The following is a 22,952-nucleotide window of genomic DNA, read 5'->3' on the forward strand; positions in this document are numbered from 1 at the left end:
TAATTGTTGTTTTGGTGTCCGACAATAAAAATATGTTCGAGCGAACTGTAACATTGTTAAATAATTCACCTAAGAAATAAATATTTTTTTCTCCATGCATGATTCAGATAGCTTTCCCATACCTAAAGCTTCGCGCTTGACGAAGATTTAGACAATATATCCACAAAAATCAGAAATACTGATTAATTTATTTACTTTTATAACGATTATCATAGAGATTGCACATTTTAAGTAGTATTTAAGCCAAAGCACGATGTGGATCACTTGCACTAGCATTGTTTGGTTGAGGTTTTTTCTTCTTTTAATCTTTTTGAAATAACCTTCTATTACTTTAATCAAATTTAACTACATGTACCAATATTTACATTTCCAATGTTTTTACCTTTGATATCTACAAATTGAAGTGATATGCATTTCCCCATGAACGCGACGCAGTTGTAAACTACACGCGCATGAATACAGAACAGTTTACTACTTTATACATGTACATTGTAGATAGAGTGCGTCAATTTGAATGACTGGAAATTTCGACAGAAATGAAGGTAGAATGTGAATATAAGAAATAAATTTCATTTTAAAAATACATGAGGGTATGAACTGCAACACTTCCAGCAAGCATATCCTTCATAAGCGCTAATGCGCGTCATTGAGTATCCCGGCGTGAAGCGTCGCAGTTCATACCCTCAATCATTTTCGCAAATAAAATGTATTTCTTACGTATACATGTGTTCCATCATCTTTGTAGAAGTTAGATGTATGATGAATGGATAAGTAGGACAGATTTGTTGACAGACAGGCCTGCTGGAAGACAGGCGGCTTTAATTTTTACGATATTTCAGTCAAGATACAACGCGCATAAAAGCGGAAGATACACTGCAATTAGTACTAAACACTATGCTATACTTACATGTACATATCTTCACAAAATATTAAGCTATATCAAGTTCAGAAGCATGACGAAGTTATGACCTTACCATATATTGGACATTGCATCAAACAGTTCTGAAGATGAAATAAGCAAACAAAATATGCAGGTATTTTCATAAAATATCCATCTATAAGACAATACTGCAGGTAATACATGAAAGAGACCTTGGTCCTGAAAGACAAATTCAAGTTTATACAAATATCAATATTATCAGTTATTTTGGATCCTCCCTATACATCAAATAACCCAGATAAAACCACGGGTTACTGTTCCTGACTCGCTTCTGTCCAGGTTTATATAACTGTACTTCCACATCTATCGGATACTTTTTCCTCTCTGATTTCGTGTACATGGCGTATAGAATATGCTGCTCTACATTCATGATTCCTTGACTTAAATATCGCATCACAGCCTTTTTATATTGATCGTGAAACTTTAGAATTACTTCTGGTTTACCCAGGAAGAGTCCACCGCCAATCCAATTTATATTCATTAATATAATATTTCTCGCATTTACATTTTCTAAATCCGCGTAGAAAACGCGAGTCACACCAATGCGAGATTTATTGAAGTCATCTGGAACCTCCATCCAAAATTTCCTCTCACGGTAAACATTGTCCCTAAAATACCCCGCATCCAGCCAGCAGTAGAATTCTGTATCGAACGGATGTCTATTCACAGTATCGGCAAGTACCTGCTGTTTAGAATGGGTTAAACTTGTATATTCCGGGCTAATCGTGTTCGGGTAGTGGCGCGGATATCCAGGAGTTGAGTATATTTTCTTGATTTTAGGAATTATTTTAAAAGCCCATAACTGTGATCGATTAATATGTATTACTTCTGTAAGCAGAGAGGAGTTTTTTCGGAGTGCTACAAAGAAATCTGCATAGGCCTTATCATCTGTGTAGAACACAACGGGATTTTTCAGATACTGAAACGTCTTCATCCACGTGTTGTAGGTCTCAGATGTCCTTACTTGACTTGGATTTCCTTTAGGAAAACGTCCTATATTGAAATATGCTGTGACAACTGTGATGCTTCTGTTTGTACCCTTTATTGAGTCCAGAAATTCCGCTGTTTTATTCTACAAATACAAAATCTAAAGGTAGATTTAAACTAGAACTGTCCTAATGGGACTAATACCCCCCGCGGGGCATATAAGATGATGGGAAATATTTAATGCAAGCACATTGGATATTTTCACATTATCTACAGGGCAATCAATGTGAATGCAGAAGTGTATATTCTACAGTACAGCAGTACATGAAATATTAAAAATATGCTTAATATAAACAATGAATACTATTTGGCACATTTTAGGCTGTATGATTGCAAATCCCTGGTCAACTCTTCTAGTCTTTAGTTTATATTCACTTTGTTAAAGATCATTATGTTATGCCAACTTTACTTTGTCATTGATTTTGTCAGTAAATAAATGACATTAGCTCAAGTATTGGTATTATTGTAATCTTTTCCACTGGTATAACAACTCTAAGTAGCTGCAATAAAGGCAGTTTACTATGAATCCCATTGCCAGGGATAGTTGAGATTATAAATACTATCTGACAAATAAGTATTCAACACACATGAGCCACTTTATGTTTTACCGAGAAGTCACAAGATTGCAGATACAGTACTAGTATCTGGATGCCAAACCCGAAAATGTCCGTAACTTCCATAACTGTTAAAATATTTCAATGAAAATAGAAGATGCACTACTACATTATATATATAAGATGAGAATAAAGTTTGAATCAAATCTGTTCAACGATATTAGAATTAAACTCTGGACAAAGTGCGCAACCCCCAAAATGAAAAGAAAATGTGCGTAACTTCTATAACTGTTAAAATATTTCAATGAAAATAGGAGATGCACAACTACATAATATATAGAAGATGTGCATAAAGTTTGAATGAAATATGTCCAGCGGTATTAGAAATAAACTTTGGACAAATTGCGTCTACGGACAAACGGACGGAAAGACGGACGGACGGACAGACGGACAAAGTGATTCCAGTATACCCCCCCCCCAAACTTCGTTTGCAGGGGGTATAATAATTCAGTGTAGTTGCACGTGCAAGTCACGTGGTGTCCATCTATGATTATTTTAAAAGAAGGAATACGACATCACTGACATTATCGTATTTGGGGGGAGGGGGTATTTTAAAAACAACAAGATGTACTGTGAGCAATGCTCACTAAGAATACCCCCCGCTTACCCCAATCTCCCAAAGGGTGTTGTTAATAGGTATAAATTACCTCTTTCCTGAGTGTAAAAATATGGTATGCATTTGTAGAAGAAAATGGAAGATATAGTCCAAACACAAATCCATGGCATAAACCTATAATTTTGACCTTGAGATCAAAGGTCAAGGTCATAAAGAGATCAAGAATGTACATGACACATAGTCTCATGGTGATACACCCATGTCTTATGGTATGACTATGTCAAAACCCTATAATCAATTTTGACCTTCAGGTCAAAGTTCAAGGTCATATACAGGTCATGAAGGTACTCGACACATCGTCTCATGGTGATACACTCATGTGTCAAATATGGTATGCCTATGTCAAAGAACAAAGAAGTTATGGCCCGGACACGAATCCATTGTAAAAACCTTTAATTTTGACCTTGAGGTCAAGGATCAAGGTCATATGGAGGTCATGAAGGTACATGACACATCGTCTCATGGTGATACACTCATGTGTCAAATATGGTATGCCTATGTCAAAGAACAAAGAAGTTGTGGCCCGGACACGAATCCATTGTAAAAAAAAACTTTAATTTTGACCTTGAGGTCAAGGGTCAAGGTCATATAGAGGTCATGAAGGTACTTGACACATCGTCTCATGGTGATCTACCTGTGTGCCAAATATGGTATGCCTAAGTCAAAGAACAAAGAAGTTATGGCCCGGACACGAATCTGCACAGACAGACAGACGGACGGACAGACAGACAGAGTGATTCCTGTATACCCCCCAGAACTTCGTTCGGGGGGTATAACAATCATACATTATATGATCTCAATCATATGTTCTTGCTAATAGAAGGTAAAATCCCATGGTTGTTGCATTTCAATGATATCGATAAATTATTTGGATTATCAACGTATCCCACGTATCGTTGGATTGTCAGAGATAAATCTCAAAGTAGCATGATGCAAGCCTGCATTATAAAATGAAAACAATTAAGGTCAAATCGGGGGGGGGGGGGGCAACTATTTTTCTTCATCTTTGTTCCAGATTATTGCAAGATTAGTATATATGTGGAATATGAAAACACAATGGAATACACTTCCAACAGTAAAACGAATTTTGTCTGAAAAAAAACCCACCGGGGCACTAACTTTAACGATAAACAGACAGAGCTTCTCGTGTTATACATGTAGAACAGGACAAAACCGGTATCAAATAAATTGAAATAGATGTTGCTAGCTAAAATGCGTTTCATTAATTGTTAAATAAGCATTTTAAATCCTCTTTCCTTGTTTTGAGAATTGAGTATGAATTTCACTGCTGTCTTTTTTTATCCACATCGATAAACTATTACATAATGTATGTTACGACAGAGACTGGAGACTGGTTAGTGCCCAGTGTTACTCTCGATCGATCGATTGATAGATTCTTGTTAAACGTCTCTCTCGATAATTTTTCACGCATATGGAGACGTCACCAAGACCGGTAAAGGGCTTCAAATGTAGGCCTTTGCTCGGCGCGTACGGCTATTGAACAGTTACAGTTCTTTCGCGTGCCACACCTACTGTGACACGGGACATCCGTTTTTAAGGTCATCTCCGAAGACCCGTGACATTCATACCTGATGCCGAGCGTTTGGCGATGGACCTGTCACTGCCTGTTTTAACGACATAGGTCTGTCGCGGCCGGGATTCGAACTCCGGCCTTCCGCATGCAGGACCAACGCGCTAACCTCCAGTCTAATTAAAACCAGACCTTCAATCTCAGCCCTCTTTTTTTCTATGTCCGCTTGTTGAACGGGTCTAGATTAGAAAAACAGCTTTTACTACAAGTACCCATCAAACCCCTAAGCTGGCTTAGGTTTATCGATGACATAGAAATCAAATGGGTCGAAGGAAGGGAAAGTCTGGACAATTTTGTGACCTTTGTCAATTCATTTCACCTTAGTATAAGTTTACAGTGGATATTTCAGATATCAACAATACATTTCTTGATACAACATCCACTCTTAGAAATGGTGAAATTGAAAAGGATCTCCATACCAAACAGACCGACACCCATTTAAACCTAATGCCATCCAATTGTCACCCACATCACATTTACAAGGGTGTGCCGAAAAACCTAGCAATTCGTGCCAGACGAATTTGTTCCATTGAACAACACAATCAACACTTAAAGTTTCATTTATGCAAACAAGTTTACAAGCCGATATCTGTTACAAATGCCATTGTGAGGTTAAATTAATTGAGGAATCTTCAGTGTTGCAGTATGGAGAAAACGAAATGAGTAAAGTACCTCTGGTCACCACTTACCACCCTACATTGAAGGACCTAAACAAAATCCTAAAGGATAACTTCCCTAAACTCTTGGATAATCGTAGATTGGCAAGAGAATTTAGTGAACCACTAATGGCGTCCTTTAGACGATCCAAGAATATCAAGGATTTGGTGGTAAGGGCCAGATTGAACCCTTTACCGAATGGAGGCTTTTCAACTTGTTCTGACAAGAGTTGTTTGCTTTGCAAATTTAGCCATGATTTAGAAACATTCCAAAGCTTCACCAAAGGCAAAACTTATAAAATATTCAGTGAACTCTCCAGTAAAACCAACAACTGCATATATACCTCATCAATTGTAAACAATGTGGCCAACAATTTATATGTTGGGGAAACTACAAATATCAGACTTCGAACCAACAACCACCGATTAACCATCAAAACCAAACGCGTGACCGAACCCGTAGGAAAACACTTCAACAAAGAAGGTCACATTTGGCAAGACATGCTAGTAGTTGTTACATGTAATGAACATAACCAAACATGGACCGATGTTGAGAGAGCACAGAAAAATCCTAGATGCATCGTTTGAAATAATTCCGTCCAGGTGGAGTGAATGCTTTCACGCGCATGAATCTAGGATAAATCCTTGGTTTAACCAGTTTCCACAGCCTAATCGCCAATATTCACCTGATAAAATATATGCTGGTGTATGATTAATAGAATGATTGTCTGGCGTGTTTCAGACTGATTTTGATTACGGATAACTCGTTTACCTGAGCAAGGTTCATGGCGGGTGTGGTCGGTCGACAGGGGATGCCTACTCCTCCTAGGCGCCTGATCCCACCTTTGGTGTGTCCAGGGGCCCGTGTTTGCCCAACTATCTATTTTGTATTACTTATGGGATTTGTGAGATTGATGACTGTTCGTTATCATCAAATTTTCTTAAAACTACAATTAGGGGAGGGGGGATCGTTGCAAAGCTCTGACATTGAATTCCTTAATTTAGGCATGAGAATTCACAAATTTGCGACTATTGTTTGACCTTTAATACCTCCACATTATGTTAAAACATTATTAGAAATCATTATAATTATGAATTTATAAAGCAATCCCTATTTCATACCCTGGTCTCAAGACTGCGACTTTAATTTGTTTTTAAAAACGGGGGATAGAAAGAAAAATATATCGACCTTGAAAACTAGTGTATCATCAATATATCAGCTTAGGCTTCTAAACCATGATAAAACATTATTCTAAATATTCATAAATACGGATCCACATAGCTCTTTATGTTTCGATATTAGAATTTCATGATTGCATCCCGTGTGGATCCGGGTTAGAATAGTTCCTCAGTACCCCCTTACTTGTCGTTAGAGGCGACTAAATGGGGCAGTCCTTCGGATGAGACCGCAAAAACCGAGGTCCTGTGTCGCAGCAGGCGTGGCACGATAAAGAACCCTCCCTGCTCATTGGCCATAAGCGCCGAGCATAGGCCTAAATTTTGCTGCCCTTCACTGACAGAGGTGACGTCTCCATATGAGTGAAATATTCTCGAGTGGGACGTTAAACAATATTCAACCAATCAATTAAGATTGCCGCTTCAATTTGTTTGACCTTTAAAAATATATTAGCTTGAAAACTATTACAGTATTTTTTTTTCCTTGGACTTCTTTGCCACTCACCTTTTGGATTGTTAATTTTAGTACGAGATTTATTTGTTTATTAATATGATTTTGTAGTTTAATCGTGTTCTTGTAGTAAGCATATATTAATTTCCGTTGTCGGCATAGATCCTCAAGTCCAGTACCCCATTGCTTGTCGTATGAGGCGAATAAATGGGGCGGTCCTTCGGATGAGACAGCAAATACCGAGGGCCCGTGTCACAGAAGGTGTGGTACGATAAAGACCCCTCCCTGCTCAATGGCCATAAGCGCCAAGAATAGGCCTAAATGTTGCAGCCCTTCACCGGTAGTGATGTCGTCTCAATGGATAAGTGAAATATTCTCGAGAGGGGCGTTGAATAAATATTCAATCAATCAACCATAATTATTCCACAATAGTACAGACTACCAAAAAACAATTAAAAACTTAATCACTCCAATTCATTATCTCCCAACCATTTTATTTCACAATCACATCAATCTAATTAAATTAGATCCTCTAATTTTAATTAGATAATCATTGCAATCACATTGTTTTGGAAGTTTTTTCCATAAATTCTATAATTTTGAAAAATAATTCTATTTTCATCCCGAACCAATTTTTCAGTTATCTCGTAGCGACCAGTTTTTATTGGTGGAAGAGAGAACCCATATACCATTAATGTACCTGGGAAGAGACCACCGACCTTCCGAAAGTAAACTCTGGAACTCTAACTTATCGGCGCGAGCGGGATTCGAACCCGCGTCGACCAGAGGTGAGAGGCCACGGAGGCTCCTTATAAAAAAAAATCCCGACAAATATTAATTACATGTAATATAATATTGATTGTATCTTGATTGACGTCCCTCACGAGAATTTTTCACTCATATGGAGACGTCACCAAGACCAAATTTAGGCATACCACACCTACTGTGACACGGGACATCTGTTTTTAAGGCCATCACCGAGGACCCAACATTCATACCTGATGCCGGGCGTTTGGCGATGGAACTGTCACTACCTGATTTAACGATTTAGGTCTGTTGCGGCCGGGATTCGAACCCTGACCTCCTGCTTGCGGGGCGAACGCTCTACCTCTCGACCACCGCGGCAGTACAAATATTGATAGCGAGCAAAGCTCGCTCCAATGATTACACATATGAGTCACGTGATTTGCTCGATCTTCGCCAGCTGAAAAAAGAGGAGTTTTACCCGTAATGCATATGGAAAAATATCGCAGCCACTGCGGTATACTTCACAATCCCATAATTAAAATAATTAGATTGTGTAGAATGTACCATAACGTTCATAAATTCTACACAAGTTTTCTTATAGCTTCAAACGTTTTGTTTTTGCTTGGTTTGAAAGAAGAATAACATTGCAGCTAATATGACGTCATGTGAATATACAGTAACTGTATACACATCCACGGCGAATAAAATATGAGTCACGTAATGCATGCCTATAAGTCCTGTTGCAAGATGTCAATGGGCTTCACTCATCTCAACGGTCACACCGTACAAGATATTAGCGAGATCTGAGCTAAATCTAAACCTTTGACAAGAATTTTTTTTTACGCCAATCCCAGAAGTACCTTGTCAAAAATGGCCGAGGTCTCGCAAAGTCGCGTCTTGGACTATGATTGTGAACTTACATGTATCATCATCCTAATTTTATGGTCTCCTAGCTCAAAAATTCAGTGCACCATTAGGCGTAATTTTTAACGAAGTGCAATGTTTATGAAAGGCAGGGTAAGATGATGTGTGACGTCATGTCTACGTTTTGGCGTACGTCATAATAAGACTGACAGTGCCGGATCTAAATACTTGTTATTTCTGTTTGTAAAAGTCATGCTACCGGAACAATATACGATAACATTAGGCATACGTAATATGATATCGAATACAGATTGTGTATAATCGACTGCAAACCACAAATCTGATTAAATTACCACAGTCTCAACTGAAATTGATCATTCTAACAAGAAAAGAAAAAAAGACTAACTTGTCAAATTATATGAGGGAGAATAGGCACTGAATTTAAGCTATTTAAAAAATTGAGAACAAATTTATGGAATTTGGCCGGATCGAAAACATTTCTTTTCTAAATATTTGGTTTTTTTTAGCGTCTAAAGATAAGAACTGCATAGGCCCTAAATGCAAACCTCGAACCAACCAATCTCCCTTGAAAACCAATCATGCCACTTAATATTAACGACTGAGAAATCATTAATTAATTCTAGTTTTGTGAATAAATCATAATGCATCCTTAGAGCAACAGTGGAGAGGGGCTCAAATATGTTGCCATTTATTCAATAATTATATGTGAATGCTGAAAGAATTCATCATTATGTTACAACTAGAATTATGAACTGTATTATAAATATTGTTCTATTTTTTCTTCTGAAACATGCCATTGCTACAAGGAGATTTTTTTCTTATAAATTTCATTTTTTTTTTAATTAGATGGGTACGCAGGGGGGAGGGGGGGGGTCTGCGCATGTACATGTATCTGCAATAGTGTTGAATTTATCGATTTATTTAATATTTTCATTAGGCCTATATTGAAACGCGTTTTATGTTCAAAGACAGTGCTGTTCACACAGTTTTACAAACTTAAAAGGTTTGCAACAAGACTTGGGGATTTTTATCACACAAGTATTGACTTGGAAAGATTGAGAGTAGAAATAAGGAAAGTAGAGGCAGTCAAGAGCATGCAGTTGAGAAAAGTCGTGCGTCAAAGGTTAAGCAAGTCAGTGAAGGCAGCAAAAATAAATTGTATAGGGCCTATAGTTTAAAAATATTTCAATCTCACCCATCATGTTTATGTATGTTTTATGTTTTAATGATTTAGTATATAACCCTTGGATTAAAACTAAAATGGGCCGTTTCTTGTTTAAATTGAACCTGATCAAAGCATGAAATATGTATATGTATATTATATGTAGCTGCTCAAACGGTACATGTAGCACCGTCAACATATTAATCTACATTGTTAACAATTAGAATAATACACTCATGTACTGAACTGAGAAAAAAAAATCAAAATTAAAGAAGTCAGATAAATTTAGAAAGAAAACTTTTAACAACGTGATTTTGAAAGAAAATGGAGGTAAGATAATGATTTATGATTAAGTTAAGGAGGTACTCTACATCGTCATAATGCCTGACTTCCTTTTAAACCATGGATGAAAATATGAATATCAGCAATATTAGTCTACTGCTAAACTGTAGATCGTTGGTTAGAGTCCTGCAGGGGTTTTAAATTTTTTCTGATTGCTTTTTTTCTAAAACTGCATATTTTGACCAAAAAAGTAAATTTGAAAGTTTTCAATTTCAAAATATTGTTGTACATATCCTCCACTTTTCATCCAAATCAAAGTTCTCTGGGGTGTAGCAAACTTCCTTCAAAATATTATACAGCAATCCTTACCATTGTGGATTCGGATATGGTAAATCACGTTGTTTTAGAAGTTTTCTCTCTAAATTTATCTGATTTCTTTGATTAAAAAATAATAATTCTATTTTCATCCCGATCCGATGATGTTACAAACTCTCTACACCATCGTCTTTAGACACGATTACAACGAAACCATTTTTCTCAATTCAGTACATCAGTGTATCATCCTTGTTAACATTGTAGATTATTGACATTTGTCGTTTTTTCGTGGTGTGTGAAATTTGTTTATGGAATATATATGTCTCTTGATAAAGACGCGGTTTGCTACGAAAATTTGAGGTTCAAATAACCAACCGTGTCGTGGCCTTTTCAATGCTTTTATAAATCTTTACTGGCCCAAAATGGCCACTATGACAGGTCAAGGTCAATGACAACAGCAAACAATTTGTCTGGTGCAAAAACACCGCCGAAATAGCAGATTCTATTATTACAGACAAATGACCAATCGCTGAACATCTTCACAAGTGTGAAAAATATTACAAGAAATTATTTTACCTCATAAAGAAATGTTTTTGCTAAAATATATACATAATAACTACGGAAATAACAGTTTTTAAATTCACTTCTCCATCGTCAACTTCCCATATTTATGTAGCAATATTCCATTATCACCTGCATATGGTGTTTATATATCTCAACTGATTCGATGTGCAAGAGCTTGTTTATATGCGTATAATCGAGGTAAGCTACTGACAAACAAGTTGATGGTGCAGGGGTTTCAACAGTCTCGATTGAAGTCAGCATTTCGCAAATTAGATGGTCGTTATAACGATCTAGTTCGTCAATACAACCTATCATTGGGTCAAATCCTGTCTGACGTGTTTCATACCATATTGTTAAGCCGTTCTTGGCACACTAATTTTGACTGCGGATAACTCCGTTTACCTGATCAGGATATGGGGCTCACGGCGGGTGTGACCGGTCAACAGGGGATGCTTACTCCTAGGCACCTGATCCCACCTCTGGTGTGTCCAGGGGTCCATGTTTGCCCAACTATGTATTTTGTATTGCTTATAGGAGTTATGAGATTGATCACTGTTCGTTATCTTCACCTTGCATTGATACCTAACAATTATTAACCATACACACAAAATATTCTATTATGCTCTGTGCAATAGCAAATATTCGTGGCATAATGGATGAGACCGTCGCCCACTAAGCAAAACCACACCACCCAGACCAGGTCTAAATCCTACTTGCGACAATAACCCCCTCCCCCCCCCCCCACACACACAGATATATATATATATAATATAATATATATAGAGCATAATATGGGCAGAAGTGGGTATCCATATAAAGTGAAATTTTCTGTGCTTTATATTCAATATTTCTTCACTTAGGGCAATTGTATTCATTTAAGAGTTCATTTCTATATACAAACTGTACATTCAGCGAGAAAAAATTACGGTGGGGTAACTTTTAACTGAATTGCATGAAATACGTGATCAGTCTTGATAGAAAACGCTTACATGTACAACAACCTGTTACATGTGTTTGTGTACGTTGACAAGGACCATTCTGAAGTTTCCAAGATAGATATGCCAATAACATTTGTTTTATTATGCCTCCTTCAAAAAAGAGGAGCATATATTTTGCTTTGCACCTGTTGGTCGGTCGGTAGACCACATGTTGTCCGCTCACTATTTTGAGAACGATTCACTTCATCGTAATGATTTCATATATGGGTTGGTTACGAGTAGAAGAAAACCTATATTGATTTTCATTTCAAACAGTCAAGGGTCAATCTATTCTGGACATAGGAAGACATTGTCCGTTAAATATCTTGAGATCCCTTTGCTTGACAGACATCAAACATGGTATACTGGAACACCCTAAGAAGTAGATGACCTCTATTGATTTTCAGACCACATGTGCAAGGGTCAAACTGGACATAGGAATATACTGACCACTCAATGTCTAGAGAACCCTTTACTTGACAGACATCAAACTTGATACACTGGTATATCTTTAGAAGAAGATGACCCCTTTTGATTTTGATGTCACATGGTCAAGGGTACATTGATACAGCATATGGAATAGATTACCCCTATTGATTTTAGGTCATATTATTAATCCACTCTGAACATAGAAAGATATTGTCTGCTCAATATTTTGAAATGGTTTGGCACTACTATCATATTTAAATGATGCATGTGTATAACCCTTTGCAATTTTGCACCCGGGGGGTGGGGGATAGATGTTTTACATGTACAAACATTTCTTGTCATATAAGTTATCATAAACTAGGATAAATTGAAATACCTGATGGTTGAGGTAATCCCGTATGGCACTAATCGGGGGATATTGGAGCACTGTGTTTTTCATGGCGTTGTACTGGTTGGTGTGAAACAAGACTAGTGTAACAATGATAATGAAACATATGGAAAGCACGACCACAAGCTGCTTCCTCATGATAGAGATTTTCACTCTTAGAGAACCTACAAAATATAAAGATATACATGTACTTAAAAATATTCATTTCATTTATGACGAATTTGTATCATGTTTAAAGCTTTTAGGTCACCTGAGTAAACTCAGGTGACCTATTACAATTGGTTGTCATCCGTCGTCGTCCGTCGTGCGTTAACAATTGAACATTTTTAACTTCTTCTTAATAACTACCAGTCCCATTCTTTTCAAATTTGGTATGAAGCATCATTGGGACAAGGGGGACATAAATTGTAAATCTCAGGACTCCAGCACCCCTGTGGCCCTAGGGGCGGGGCAAAAACTGTCCAAAATTGATCAATTTTCAAAAATCTTCTTCTCAAGAACCACACACATGTAAGAAAAACTAAATGCATGGTGATGTAAAGCAGGAAGGCCTCTACCACAATTGTAAATTTCATGATCACCAGGGTAGGAGTTCTGACCCTAGGACGGGGCCAAACTTGGTATATAGTGTTTATGTGTAAAACACTTAAATAATACCTTCTTTAGTGTTATTGATACTAAATTGAAAGTAAATAGATATTTAGAAAGAACAGTAGTCCTTTACCAAAATTGTAAATTTGATGATCCCAGGGGTAGGGGTTTTGGCATCAGGATGGGGCCAAAATGGTCAGTTATTAAATGTGTGAACAATAGACATTTTTAACTTCTTCTTGATAACTATAATTCCAGTTATTTTCAAATTTAGTATGAAACATATTTGGAACAAGGGGAACATGAATTGTAAATTTCAGGATTCCTGGGGCCCTAGGTGCAGGGCAAAATCTGCCCAAAATTGACCAATTTTCAAAAATCTTCTTCTCAAGAACCGCATATGTGTAAGAAAAAGTAAATGCATGGTGATGGGAGAGCAGGAAGGCCTCTACCAAAATTGTAAATTTCATGATCCCAAAATTGTTAAGTTGATTTTCTCCAGAGTAAGGGTTCTGACCCCAGGGTGGGGCCAAACTTAGTATATAGTATGTATGTGTAAGTTTGCTGATACTGTGTAAAATCTAAATGCATACTTAGAGATAGCAGAAACGGATGTACAAAATAATGGGGAATTTCATAACCCAGGGTTATGACTTTAGGATGAGTCCAAATTAGTCATATCTTTTGATATTTTAATGTTTTAAATACACCTATTATTTGAAGCCTTTCATCATTGTATGCACTATTGAGGGCAGTGAAGTTTTAAGAACACATCTTGTTTATACTGTTGCTGAACATTAGAATTTTGCTTAGATATCAGAACAGGAATTTTTTTTATAGATTTCATAGCCCATGGAAGTAGTGATACTTTTTCATTAGTATTCAGGTAACCGATAAGGCCTGTGGGCCTCTTGTTTGTTACCGGGTAGGTTTTTATGGGTTTCTTTTTGTGTGTGTGGAATGCCACCTTCATGAGCGAATTATGTTTTGGGGTTCGTGTTTCTTTGTATTTATCTCATAGACGATCAATTCTTAGTTGTTAGGTTGATTCTCTTGTTTTGTAAGCATTGGTGGGGTGGTTTTTTTTTTTTACTGCTATGGCCATTTTTTAATCAATGAAACATTCACTGAACACAGTGTTGTGTGTATCTTTAATATTATTAATTAAGCAGATATACTTAATCGTAATAATGGTTGAATTATTTTCAAAACATGAATGATAATAAAAATATCAGCAATATTTGTATATTTTAACTTTGATTGCCTAACTGGGTACTCAGTCGGCTTACATGTCCACTGCTGTTAGATCTGTGAATCACGGATTTGAGTCCTGCAGGGGTTTTCAATTTTTATGCCCCCCGAGATCGAAGATCGAGGGACATATTGTTTTTGTCCGTTCTGTCATTCTGTTTGAAACTTTAACCTTGCTAATAACCTTTGGACAGTAAGTGCTAGAGCTTTGATATTTCACATGAGTATTCCTTGTGACAAGACCTTTCCGAGGGTACTAAACCATTTGACCTACTTTTTAAAAAATTGACATTGGTTATAACTTCTAAATGGTAAATATTAGAGCTTTCATATTACATATGACCATTTCTTGTGATAAGATCTTTCTACTGGTACCAAGATATTTGTCCTTGTGACCTTGGCCATCTTTGGAATTGGCCATTATCGGGGGAATTTGTGTTGCACAAACACATCTTGTTTTAGACTACTTTCTACTTAAACCGCATTAAGTAAATTTGAAAGTTTCCAATTTCAAAATAGCATTGTTCATATTCTACATTTTTCATCCACATCAAAGTTATCTGGTGTGTTAGTCCATTATGATACAAACATAAAGAAATTGAAAACAAACACACAAACAAAAAGTTTGAGAAACAAACAAATACAAAAAAGCAGTGAACTTGCTACTTATCATGACACAAGGACATAAATACTGTTGCATTTCTTAATTTTTTTGTAAGAGCAGTTTATACTTGTTTCAGCATCTGTTTACCCCAGAATACAGAACTCCGCCGATGTTTTCGCAGTGTCTACTATAAAGGAAACAACTGTCGTTTCAATAACAGCGTGACGCTTTGCTTGATCGAACTTGCAAATGTTTGGGCGAGGCTTCTCACCAAATTTTAATGAGCCAGATTTTACTTTTGTTTTCAATGACCAATCACATTGATGGCAGAACATAGCGTGATCACCCAAACTCACTTTTATTGAAACCATACGTCCAATCACATGACTGATATTTGCATGCTCGGTCAAGCGAAGTGACACACTTTTGTTGGAACGGTCAATTTGTCCAGACATGGCCAATTGATGTTTTTAGCTCTTCCAAGGGTACAATGTACAGAATTTTTTAAAACAAGTTTTGGTCTAGAAACTTATCTTGAAAATCTACCTTCAAAACTTTGAATTTCGTGCCACGAACCATCACCTCCCAGTAGAGACTGGGCGGTGGTTTAGTATACCATGTAACGAAATATTATGTGTTTTATGTAATGAAACAAAAATTGCAGCTGAATATCATTTCGTATTAGAGTGTAGTGCTTTATCCGGTATAAGAAAACATTATCTATACTGAAAATATTGTACGAGACCAAATGTCATGAAATCATGTCAACCAGTAATGCTAAAAACCTGTGCGTGTTTATTTTAAAGATATATGTATTAGTCTGTTCTCCTTAACACACAACTTCAAATTTTTGTACATATTTATGTATATATTTCACTATGTTTATTTGCATACCTATATAATTTCCTCTGACGTTACTTGTATTGATACATGAAATTTCTGTATTGTACCTCAAGTACCATTTCCATTGTGGTCTGAACGAATAAAATGTATGAATGAATGAACGATAGTAAATATGATTATGAAAATGCTCTGTACAATGTAAAGATGACACGTTTTGATGATGCTATACTGAATTAACAATTTTGAATCTTAGACATCGCTGTGTATATTTTTACTTTACTTTATGAAATGAATACAAAGTGATAATTCGACTGCAGTTTAGTTATTCTTTAGTTTGTTACTTTTAAGCTAAGAGTTATATTTTGATAGTTTTACGAGTTATATTTTGATAGTTTTACTCTAGTTTGTAATTTATACCTTGAATGATTTAACATTTTGATGCTTTCATTTTTGACATCAAGAATTAATTTCTGAAATGAAATTATACAAACAGTTGACACCCCACCCCCAAGAATTAAAGATAGGACCATGAAAATAAAAATTAGTTATGTTATTCTTTAAAAAAAGTTATTGTTAAATGTTAGTTTTAAAAGGTTATTTACAAAATGTTTTCTAAACACTGTCATTTACAATGTGTGGCTTTTAATCTAATAATTAGGGTGATGAAAAGTGAAGATAACGAACAGTGATCAATCTCATAAATCCCATAAGCAATACAAAATAAATAGTTGGGCAAACACGGATTTGAATTTAGACTACCTTACTTGGTAGAATTTTTTGTTATGAATTTAAGGAACTAAAGATATCCTTTATTAAAAAGCACTCTCCCTTTGTCATTTCGCAAGTCGGTCTACTACCTATGGTAGATGAAAGCTGAATCCCCTCATTTTTAAATTTCTGAATCTTTTATACATGGATATTCTGAATTTATTATGACTTGAAAATGAAAGTCTTCCCCTTTGCTTTAATATTTTAGGAGATCTTATGAACACTTTGTTACAGTGTATTAATCAAAGCCGAGTAATTGCAAATCCTGGATCCTCCCCTGATAGTAACATTTATCTGCGAGATGCACAATCGCACCTCTTTCGCAAACAATTTATGGATATGTTAAATTCAGCTCGGTTGTATATTTGGACTGACGTCTTCACCGAATCTCACAGCAGTCCTTCAGATTTCATGTCTTGAAATTCACATTTAACTTCGGCTGATTCTATCAATTAAAGTGCACTTAGGTGACACGGCTGAGTGATTTCACTCTCTATCACTGTTAACGCTGCATTGCTTACCGTCTATGAAAATCCCAAAATAAAAAAAATTTCACTTCAAATGAAAACTCTTACATATGATATTGAATATTTCCTATAGTCTGGGGGTTTTTTAAATCAGGAATATACAGTATGTATGGGAAGGGGCTACATAAAGGTTAAGTATATGCATTGAACATCCATCAGCAACACCTGTCTCATCGGCGAGTCGCAAATATAGAATTTCCCCCCCCCCCCCCCTGGTGATGCATAAATATGCAAGTAATCAAGCATTAATGTACAATATTTTTTTGAGACAGACATGATTCCAGAAAAAAAGCAAATCACTTGCCTGGAGAAGTCTGGGATGTACCCCCCCCCCCCCCTGCCCGGAAGAGCATCTCCCTTAGATCTGATGATCTTGATCTGAGAAATGATGTAACATCCCCAGAAGAGGCTTTGAAAAGGTCAAAGCTGACAGGAACAATACCCCTGCAGAGCCATTTCCAAAATGTGGTATATTCAAGAAGGAACAACACAACAAAAAATCTGATATGGAAGGAAAGTGGAGTAATATTGATGAAAGAAATTGCCAAGCTGGATACGCAACATATTATCGACATACATGTAATTTAACCGACAAATTTTTTTCTTTATTTGTTAAAGTATAAAAATCTTTATTATTCTTAGCAATGCCCTCAAAAAACAATGTCTATCACATTTATATATAAGGGACATTAGGGAGATTCAATCAGTGAATGAATTGTATCCTCTACACAATTCATGGCGAACATTCCTTTCATGTCTTTTGCCCTTCCGTGCAATTGCAGTGTGTAAGATATAAAAACAACTCGTTATGAATTTCCGGATTGTTTTGATAATGCACTTCTATCTCTTTCCTACATGATGTCGTTCACTTTGGTAAAACAAATGCACTGAAAAGTTAGTACATCTAGTACGATTTCTGAGTATCGTACGGCTGTGGTATGCTGAACCGGGTATATGATATTGAAATAAAATTGTTTCTACTGTTTCAATTTTTAGAATAAATGATGCCATAAAATGTGTGTTTTCTTGGAAATAGTTTAAAATGCTTATTTGCCAATTGAGTAATTTATATTATCGTGTTACAATAATGTGGAGCAGGGAAATTTAGTAGTGGAGCTGACGAATTAACTAAGCCAACTACATGTAATTCTCTTTCATGACTCTAATGTACATGCATAATTACGAAAATAGATGGTTAATCAAAGGTCATTGAAACATTGAATTCTGTTAAAGTAGTTCCAAAAATCAGCCCTATCAGGCACGTCGAACTTGGTGGTGAGGGGGGGGGGGGGGGGGGGGGGAGCGGGGGTCCTCCGCCACTGTTTTGACAACCATCATTGTCCGTTATATTTGCATGCAAAATAAGATGAATTAAACCTATGTAGTGAAAAACAAAAGCCTACCTCTTAGAATTCGAAATTTAGAGAAAACATCTTTTCATGTTTTTGTTCCTGTCTTTTGTTTATGTTTGTTAAGAATATAAAACGCCTTTGGGTGGGGTTAATCCAATTCATTTTGCCTTGGATTCATGGCCTTGATTTGTTGTTGCTACACACCCTTTTTTGTGGGCAGGCAATATTTTTATGCTAGTCTTTTTACATATGTGTATGCAATAGGGGGTCATCTTGTTAGATCCCCTATCGGATGTTTTTATTTTGTGTATATATGTTCTCTTTCTCAATGTTAATCTTATAGATGTATGTAACAGGAGGTCATCTAGTCATTTGCAGCATATGATCTTAATTTTTACTTGTTTTTAATGACCCCCTGTACTGTATATACTTTTCGTCATTTACTAAATAAATGACATTTTCTATTCTCAAACTTGTTCTGTGTTGCCTGCTTTGAGCAAAAAACGAGTGCAGTCCACTTGGCTAGTGCCTTTGAGCTAAGGATCATAAAACACGTTTGTGAAGTCAACCTCTCCCGAGAAATGATTCCACCTGCCTCTAACACAGATGTTAGATGGCCGAGTAATACTAATTAACACCTCAAATTACCAAACTAAACCTTTACTATATAGTGTTTGTTTTATATGATAACTAGATAGACGAAGGAATAAACATGGTAATGATGGGTCGATAGAGTGCTATATTTCTAAATATGAGGGGGATTAACTTTGTGTCTCCCATCCGTCAAATCTTCCGGTAATAAAACAACATTGCATGACATTCCGTCCAGCATTATCTGCCTAATTTACTATCGAAATTACATTGACTGACAAACCAATCCAAAGTCAAAGGTAGATTTTGTTTGCTCGTTTATTACAGTTCCAACTTCACGTACTCGAGACTCGAAGTGTCACCGTATGTACATTCAGGTTGAACATCCTCTGAATGGAGTGCCTTTAATCGATTACAAAACCGTAAATCAATCTTCTTCAGATGTATGTCGACTTATTAAGAATATGAGTTCCCTTTTGCGACGTTCCTTATTCACATTTGAGTTCACAATGTTTATTTATTTGATTTCATTATTACCATTTTTTCTTACAAAACGTAATTAGTGCACTCATTAAGCAAACCAAGTTTTTACACAATGGACTGTTTCTTCCTGAAGATATAGTACCTAAACTTTCGTTGAGTATTTTCAGAAATTATAAATATACATAATGCAGGGAATAATTGTTTTGCTTCAATATTTTTTTTTACCAAAGACAATTGCTCTCGCGCAAATATGAAGATACATTCATAAAATATGTAAATAATTTCAAGGTCATTGGTAAATGGGTAGAGCAAGGGTAGTGGAAGCACCCCCATTTGTTCTTTTTATTTTCTTTAAAAAAAATCGCATTAGAAACTTAATTTTTTTTAAAAATTATTATTAGAATGTACAATGTTACAAACAAAAAGGCAATCAATGACGCCTTATTAACAAGTGCTGATGTTTTTTGTTTTGTATATATTATTCGATGGTTTTTGGATATTTTATCATTATATGGAACTCTGCCAGAGCACCAATATTACATAATACTGCATTATTGTAAATAATGGCATTTATGTAATTTGATTGTGATATGCGAACCCATTCTCTATCTACATTGTATACATGTATGTAATTTTGTAACAGTCTGTATTTAAGGTCATTTTGTGTTTTTAACCAGTTCAAGTTTCTGATGTATTGTCCAATCATATGGTAAGGTCATAGCACGTGATGTTTAGATAGCGTCCGTTCTGAAATTAATTTGTTACAAGGAGGAATTTAGAAGTTTTACCCACCCTCCTTCCCCTTCCTTCACCTATATATTTATATGCAGCTATTTTGTAATGTGTAGGCATCCGCTGCTGTTTTTTCTGCTAGGCTGATGTTTTTTGTTTTGTATATATTATTCGATGATTTTTGGATATTTTATTTTGTCAAGTTTTTAATTTTACTTGTATAACAGGGGAGATCACTTTATCATATTCAGGGATTTTTATAGAAGCAACTTGTGCTGTCAGTATTGTCTAGATCTCTCCTTAGCTGTTTTTGTTATCATTATATAGAATGATAATATTTGTTTATTGTCATCTAATAAATGACAATATCTCACACAATACCGGTGTTATGTTACATGTATGTTGTTGTTCCATCATTATATGGAACTCTGCCAGAGCACCAATATTACATAAACAAGTGTTTCTTATAAAAACGAATCTCGTGTTACGTTAAAAATCTCACTTAGGTGCCATGCATCCCATGCCATTGTGGCGAGTAACACTGATCTACGTGAGCGGATCATAGGGTCTGATTTTAATCAGATTGATAACGAATGATGACGTCACCAGTTGTAGGTTAAATGTCACAACGTTTGTCCTCTAATGGTGCTCAAGATCGTAACAGTGAGCATTCTATATACCCTGGTACATATCATAACATCACCTAACACGAAAACAACTCGACACAAGCGTGAAAGATATCAGGCCGCAGAATAGGGAATTTTTTTTTTTTACATCGAACCTGACTGACGATATGGATTTTGTACATTTCTTCTGGACGAAGCTTTAGACTTCATTGTAAAATCATATCTTATAATTAAGATATCTTAATTGCTACGGTAACAAAATTAGTTACATGTAGTAGAAACAATTTTGGTAAATGGATAACTATTTAATAAAACAGATAATTATATACATGTGTATATATATTAGGATTTTTCACTTATCTTGAATCCACAAAACACTGTACACCTTTTTGTATTTTATAAATGAATGAATCGATATGATGTTGTAAATGAAGTAATTTGAACCCGAAACAAACGCATACTTACCAATTAACAATTCTAATGTTTATTGCATTTTTTTAAATATTGATACGCTTGAATTATTTCTAGATATTGTATAACTTGAAGGCTAATATTAACAATAATTTCAATACTCAATTAAATACGTATTACATTAATTTAGAAATTCATTCTTATCAATCCCGAAATGAAAAACCGCACCAGAACAGACCGCGCTCTTCCTCGTCCTTAAGATATTTCCATCTTTCACTATATTGCCGACAAACTCCTGGACAATGTGAATCTTTGATGGACGGTATTATACTCTACCTGCAATGTCATAAAATCGTTGACTGGTACAATTTAGACTGTCACTACTTCATTCGTCATCAGAAATTCACCGAAAAAGATATTGCACAATCAATTACCAGGCAAGGAAACCGGAAATTATTCTAATCAAGTCTTTCTGGCGATTACATCATACCAGAAAACACCAGCACATGATGAAAAGTTAGAAAGTTACAAAACAAATGTACATCTGGCGCATTTTGTCTCCAAGGCAAGATGAAATATTTGCAATATGTGTCGTGTAGGTATTTTAACCCCGCCCCCATTTGTACCGTTTTAATAATCATTGGTCCATGCTTAAACGCTCATTTTGAAAGGATTGATTTTTTGTTCTTGCCAAAACTTGGTCTTCCATCTCTAGAAAAAGTCCTGGATCCGCGCATGACAATTTACATGTATTAATTAAAAGGGGAAGGGAGGCAAATCTAATTAGAATAATGAAGTGGGACGATCAAGGAATTTGAATTTTAAAGATGAGAGAGGTATCCACTATTTTGTATGGAATAGATTTTGATATACATCTTAAATGTAATTGATCAAATATTAATGAATCGAATATAATCGGAGATGAAAACAACGGACTGCAAAGGTGATATGTATATTTATTGATATCTTCACAAATTCTAATGATAGACATTTCCTCAGATGTTAACAATGCGCGTATGAATACAGAACTATTTGTTAAATATAGTACGTCTATTTAAACAGCTGTTGAGAATTCCGACAGAAATTAAACTACATGTACAACATAGAAAAAGTAAGCCGACGTGTATCATCGCAGTTCATACCCTCATGTATTTTCAAAATGAAATCCATGTACGTTTTATCATTGAATATTTACACAAAACACCCTACACCCTTACATTTAGCTGTCTAAACAATTAACAAAGAAACATAAAAAGCAAAAATACACAATAACATATCGAAAACAACAACAACCAAAAATTAAAATTCAAAGAAAAACGGGAACCTATTTGTGACGCAAGCATGAGTACTTAATTCAATGAGGATATATAAACTACAACTACATCAATATTGA

General features: G+C 35.7%; 1 protein-coding gene across 1 annotated transcript; it reads right to left on the minus strand.

Annotated features, from left to right (window-relative positions):
- Window positions 1-276: 276 nt before the first annotated feature.
- On the minus strand, window positions 277-22,073 carry LOC130050205 (uncharacterized). The gene is made up of 3 exons (XM_056149454.1): window positions 21,896-22,073; window positions 12,769-12,944; window positions 277-2,012 (listed from the first exon to the last, which is right to left on the minus strand). The coding sequence occupies exons 2-3, from the start codon at window positions 12,916-12,918 to the stop codon at window positions 1,143-1,145; spliced, it is 1,020 nt and encodes a 339-aa protein (XP_056005429.1). The 5' UTR covers window positions 12,919-12,944; window positions 21,896-22,073; the 3' UTR covers window positions 277-1,142.
- Between the last annotated feature and the right edge of the window lie 879 nt (window positions 22,074-22,952).

This window comes from Ostrea edulis, chromosome 9, assembly GCF_947568905.1.
Source record: "Ostrea edulis chromosome 9, xbOstEdul1.1, whole genome shotgun sequence".
NCBI lineage: Eukaryota > Metazoa > Mollusca > Bivalvia > Ostreida > Ostreidae > Ostrea > Ostrea edulis.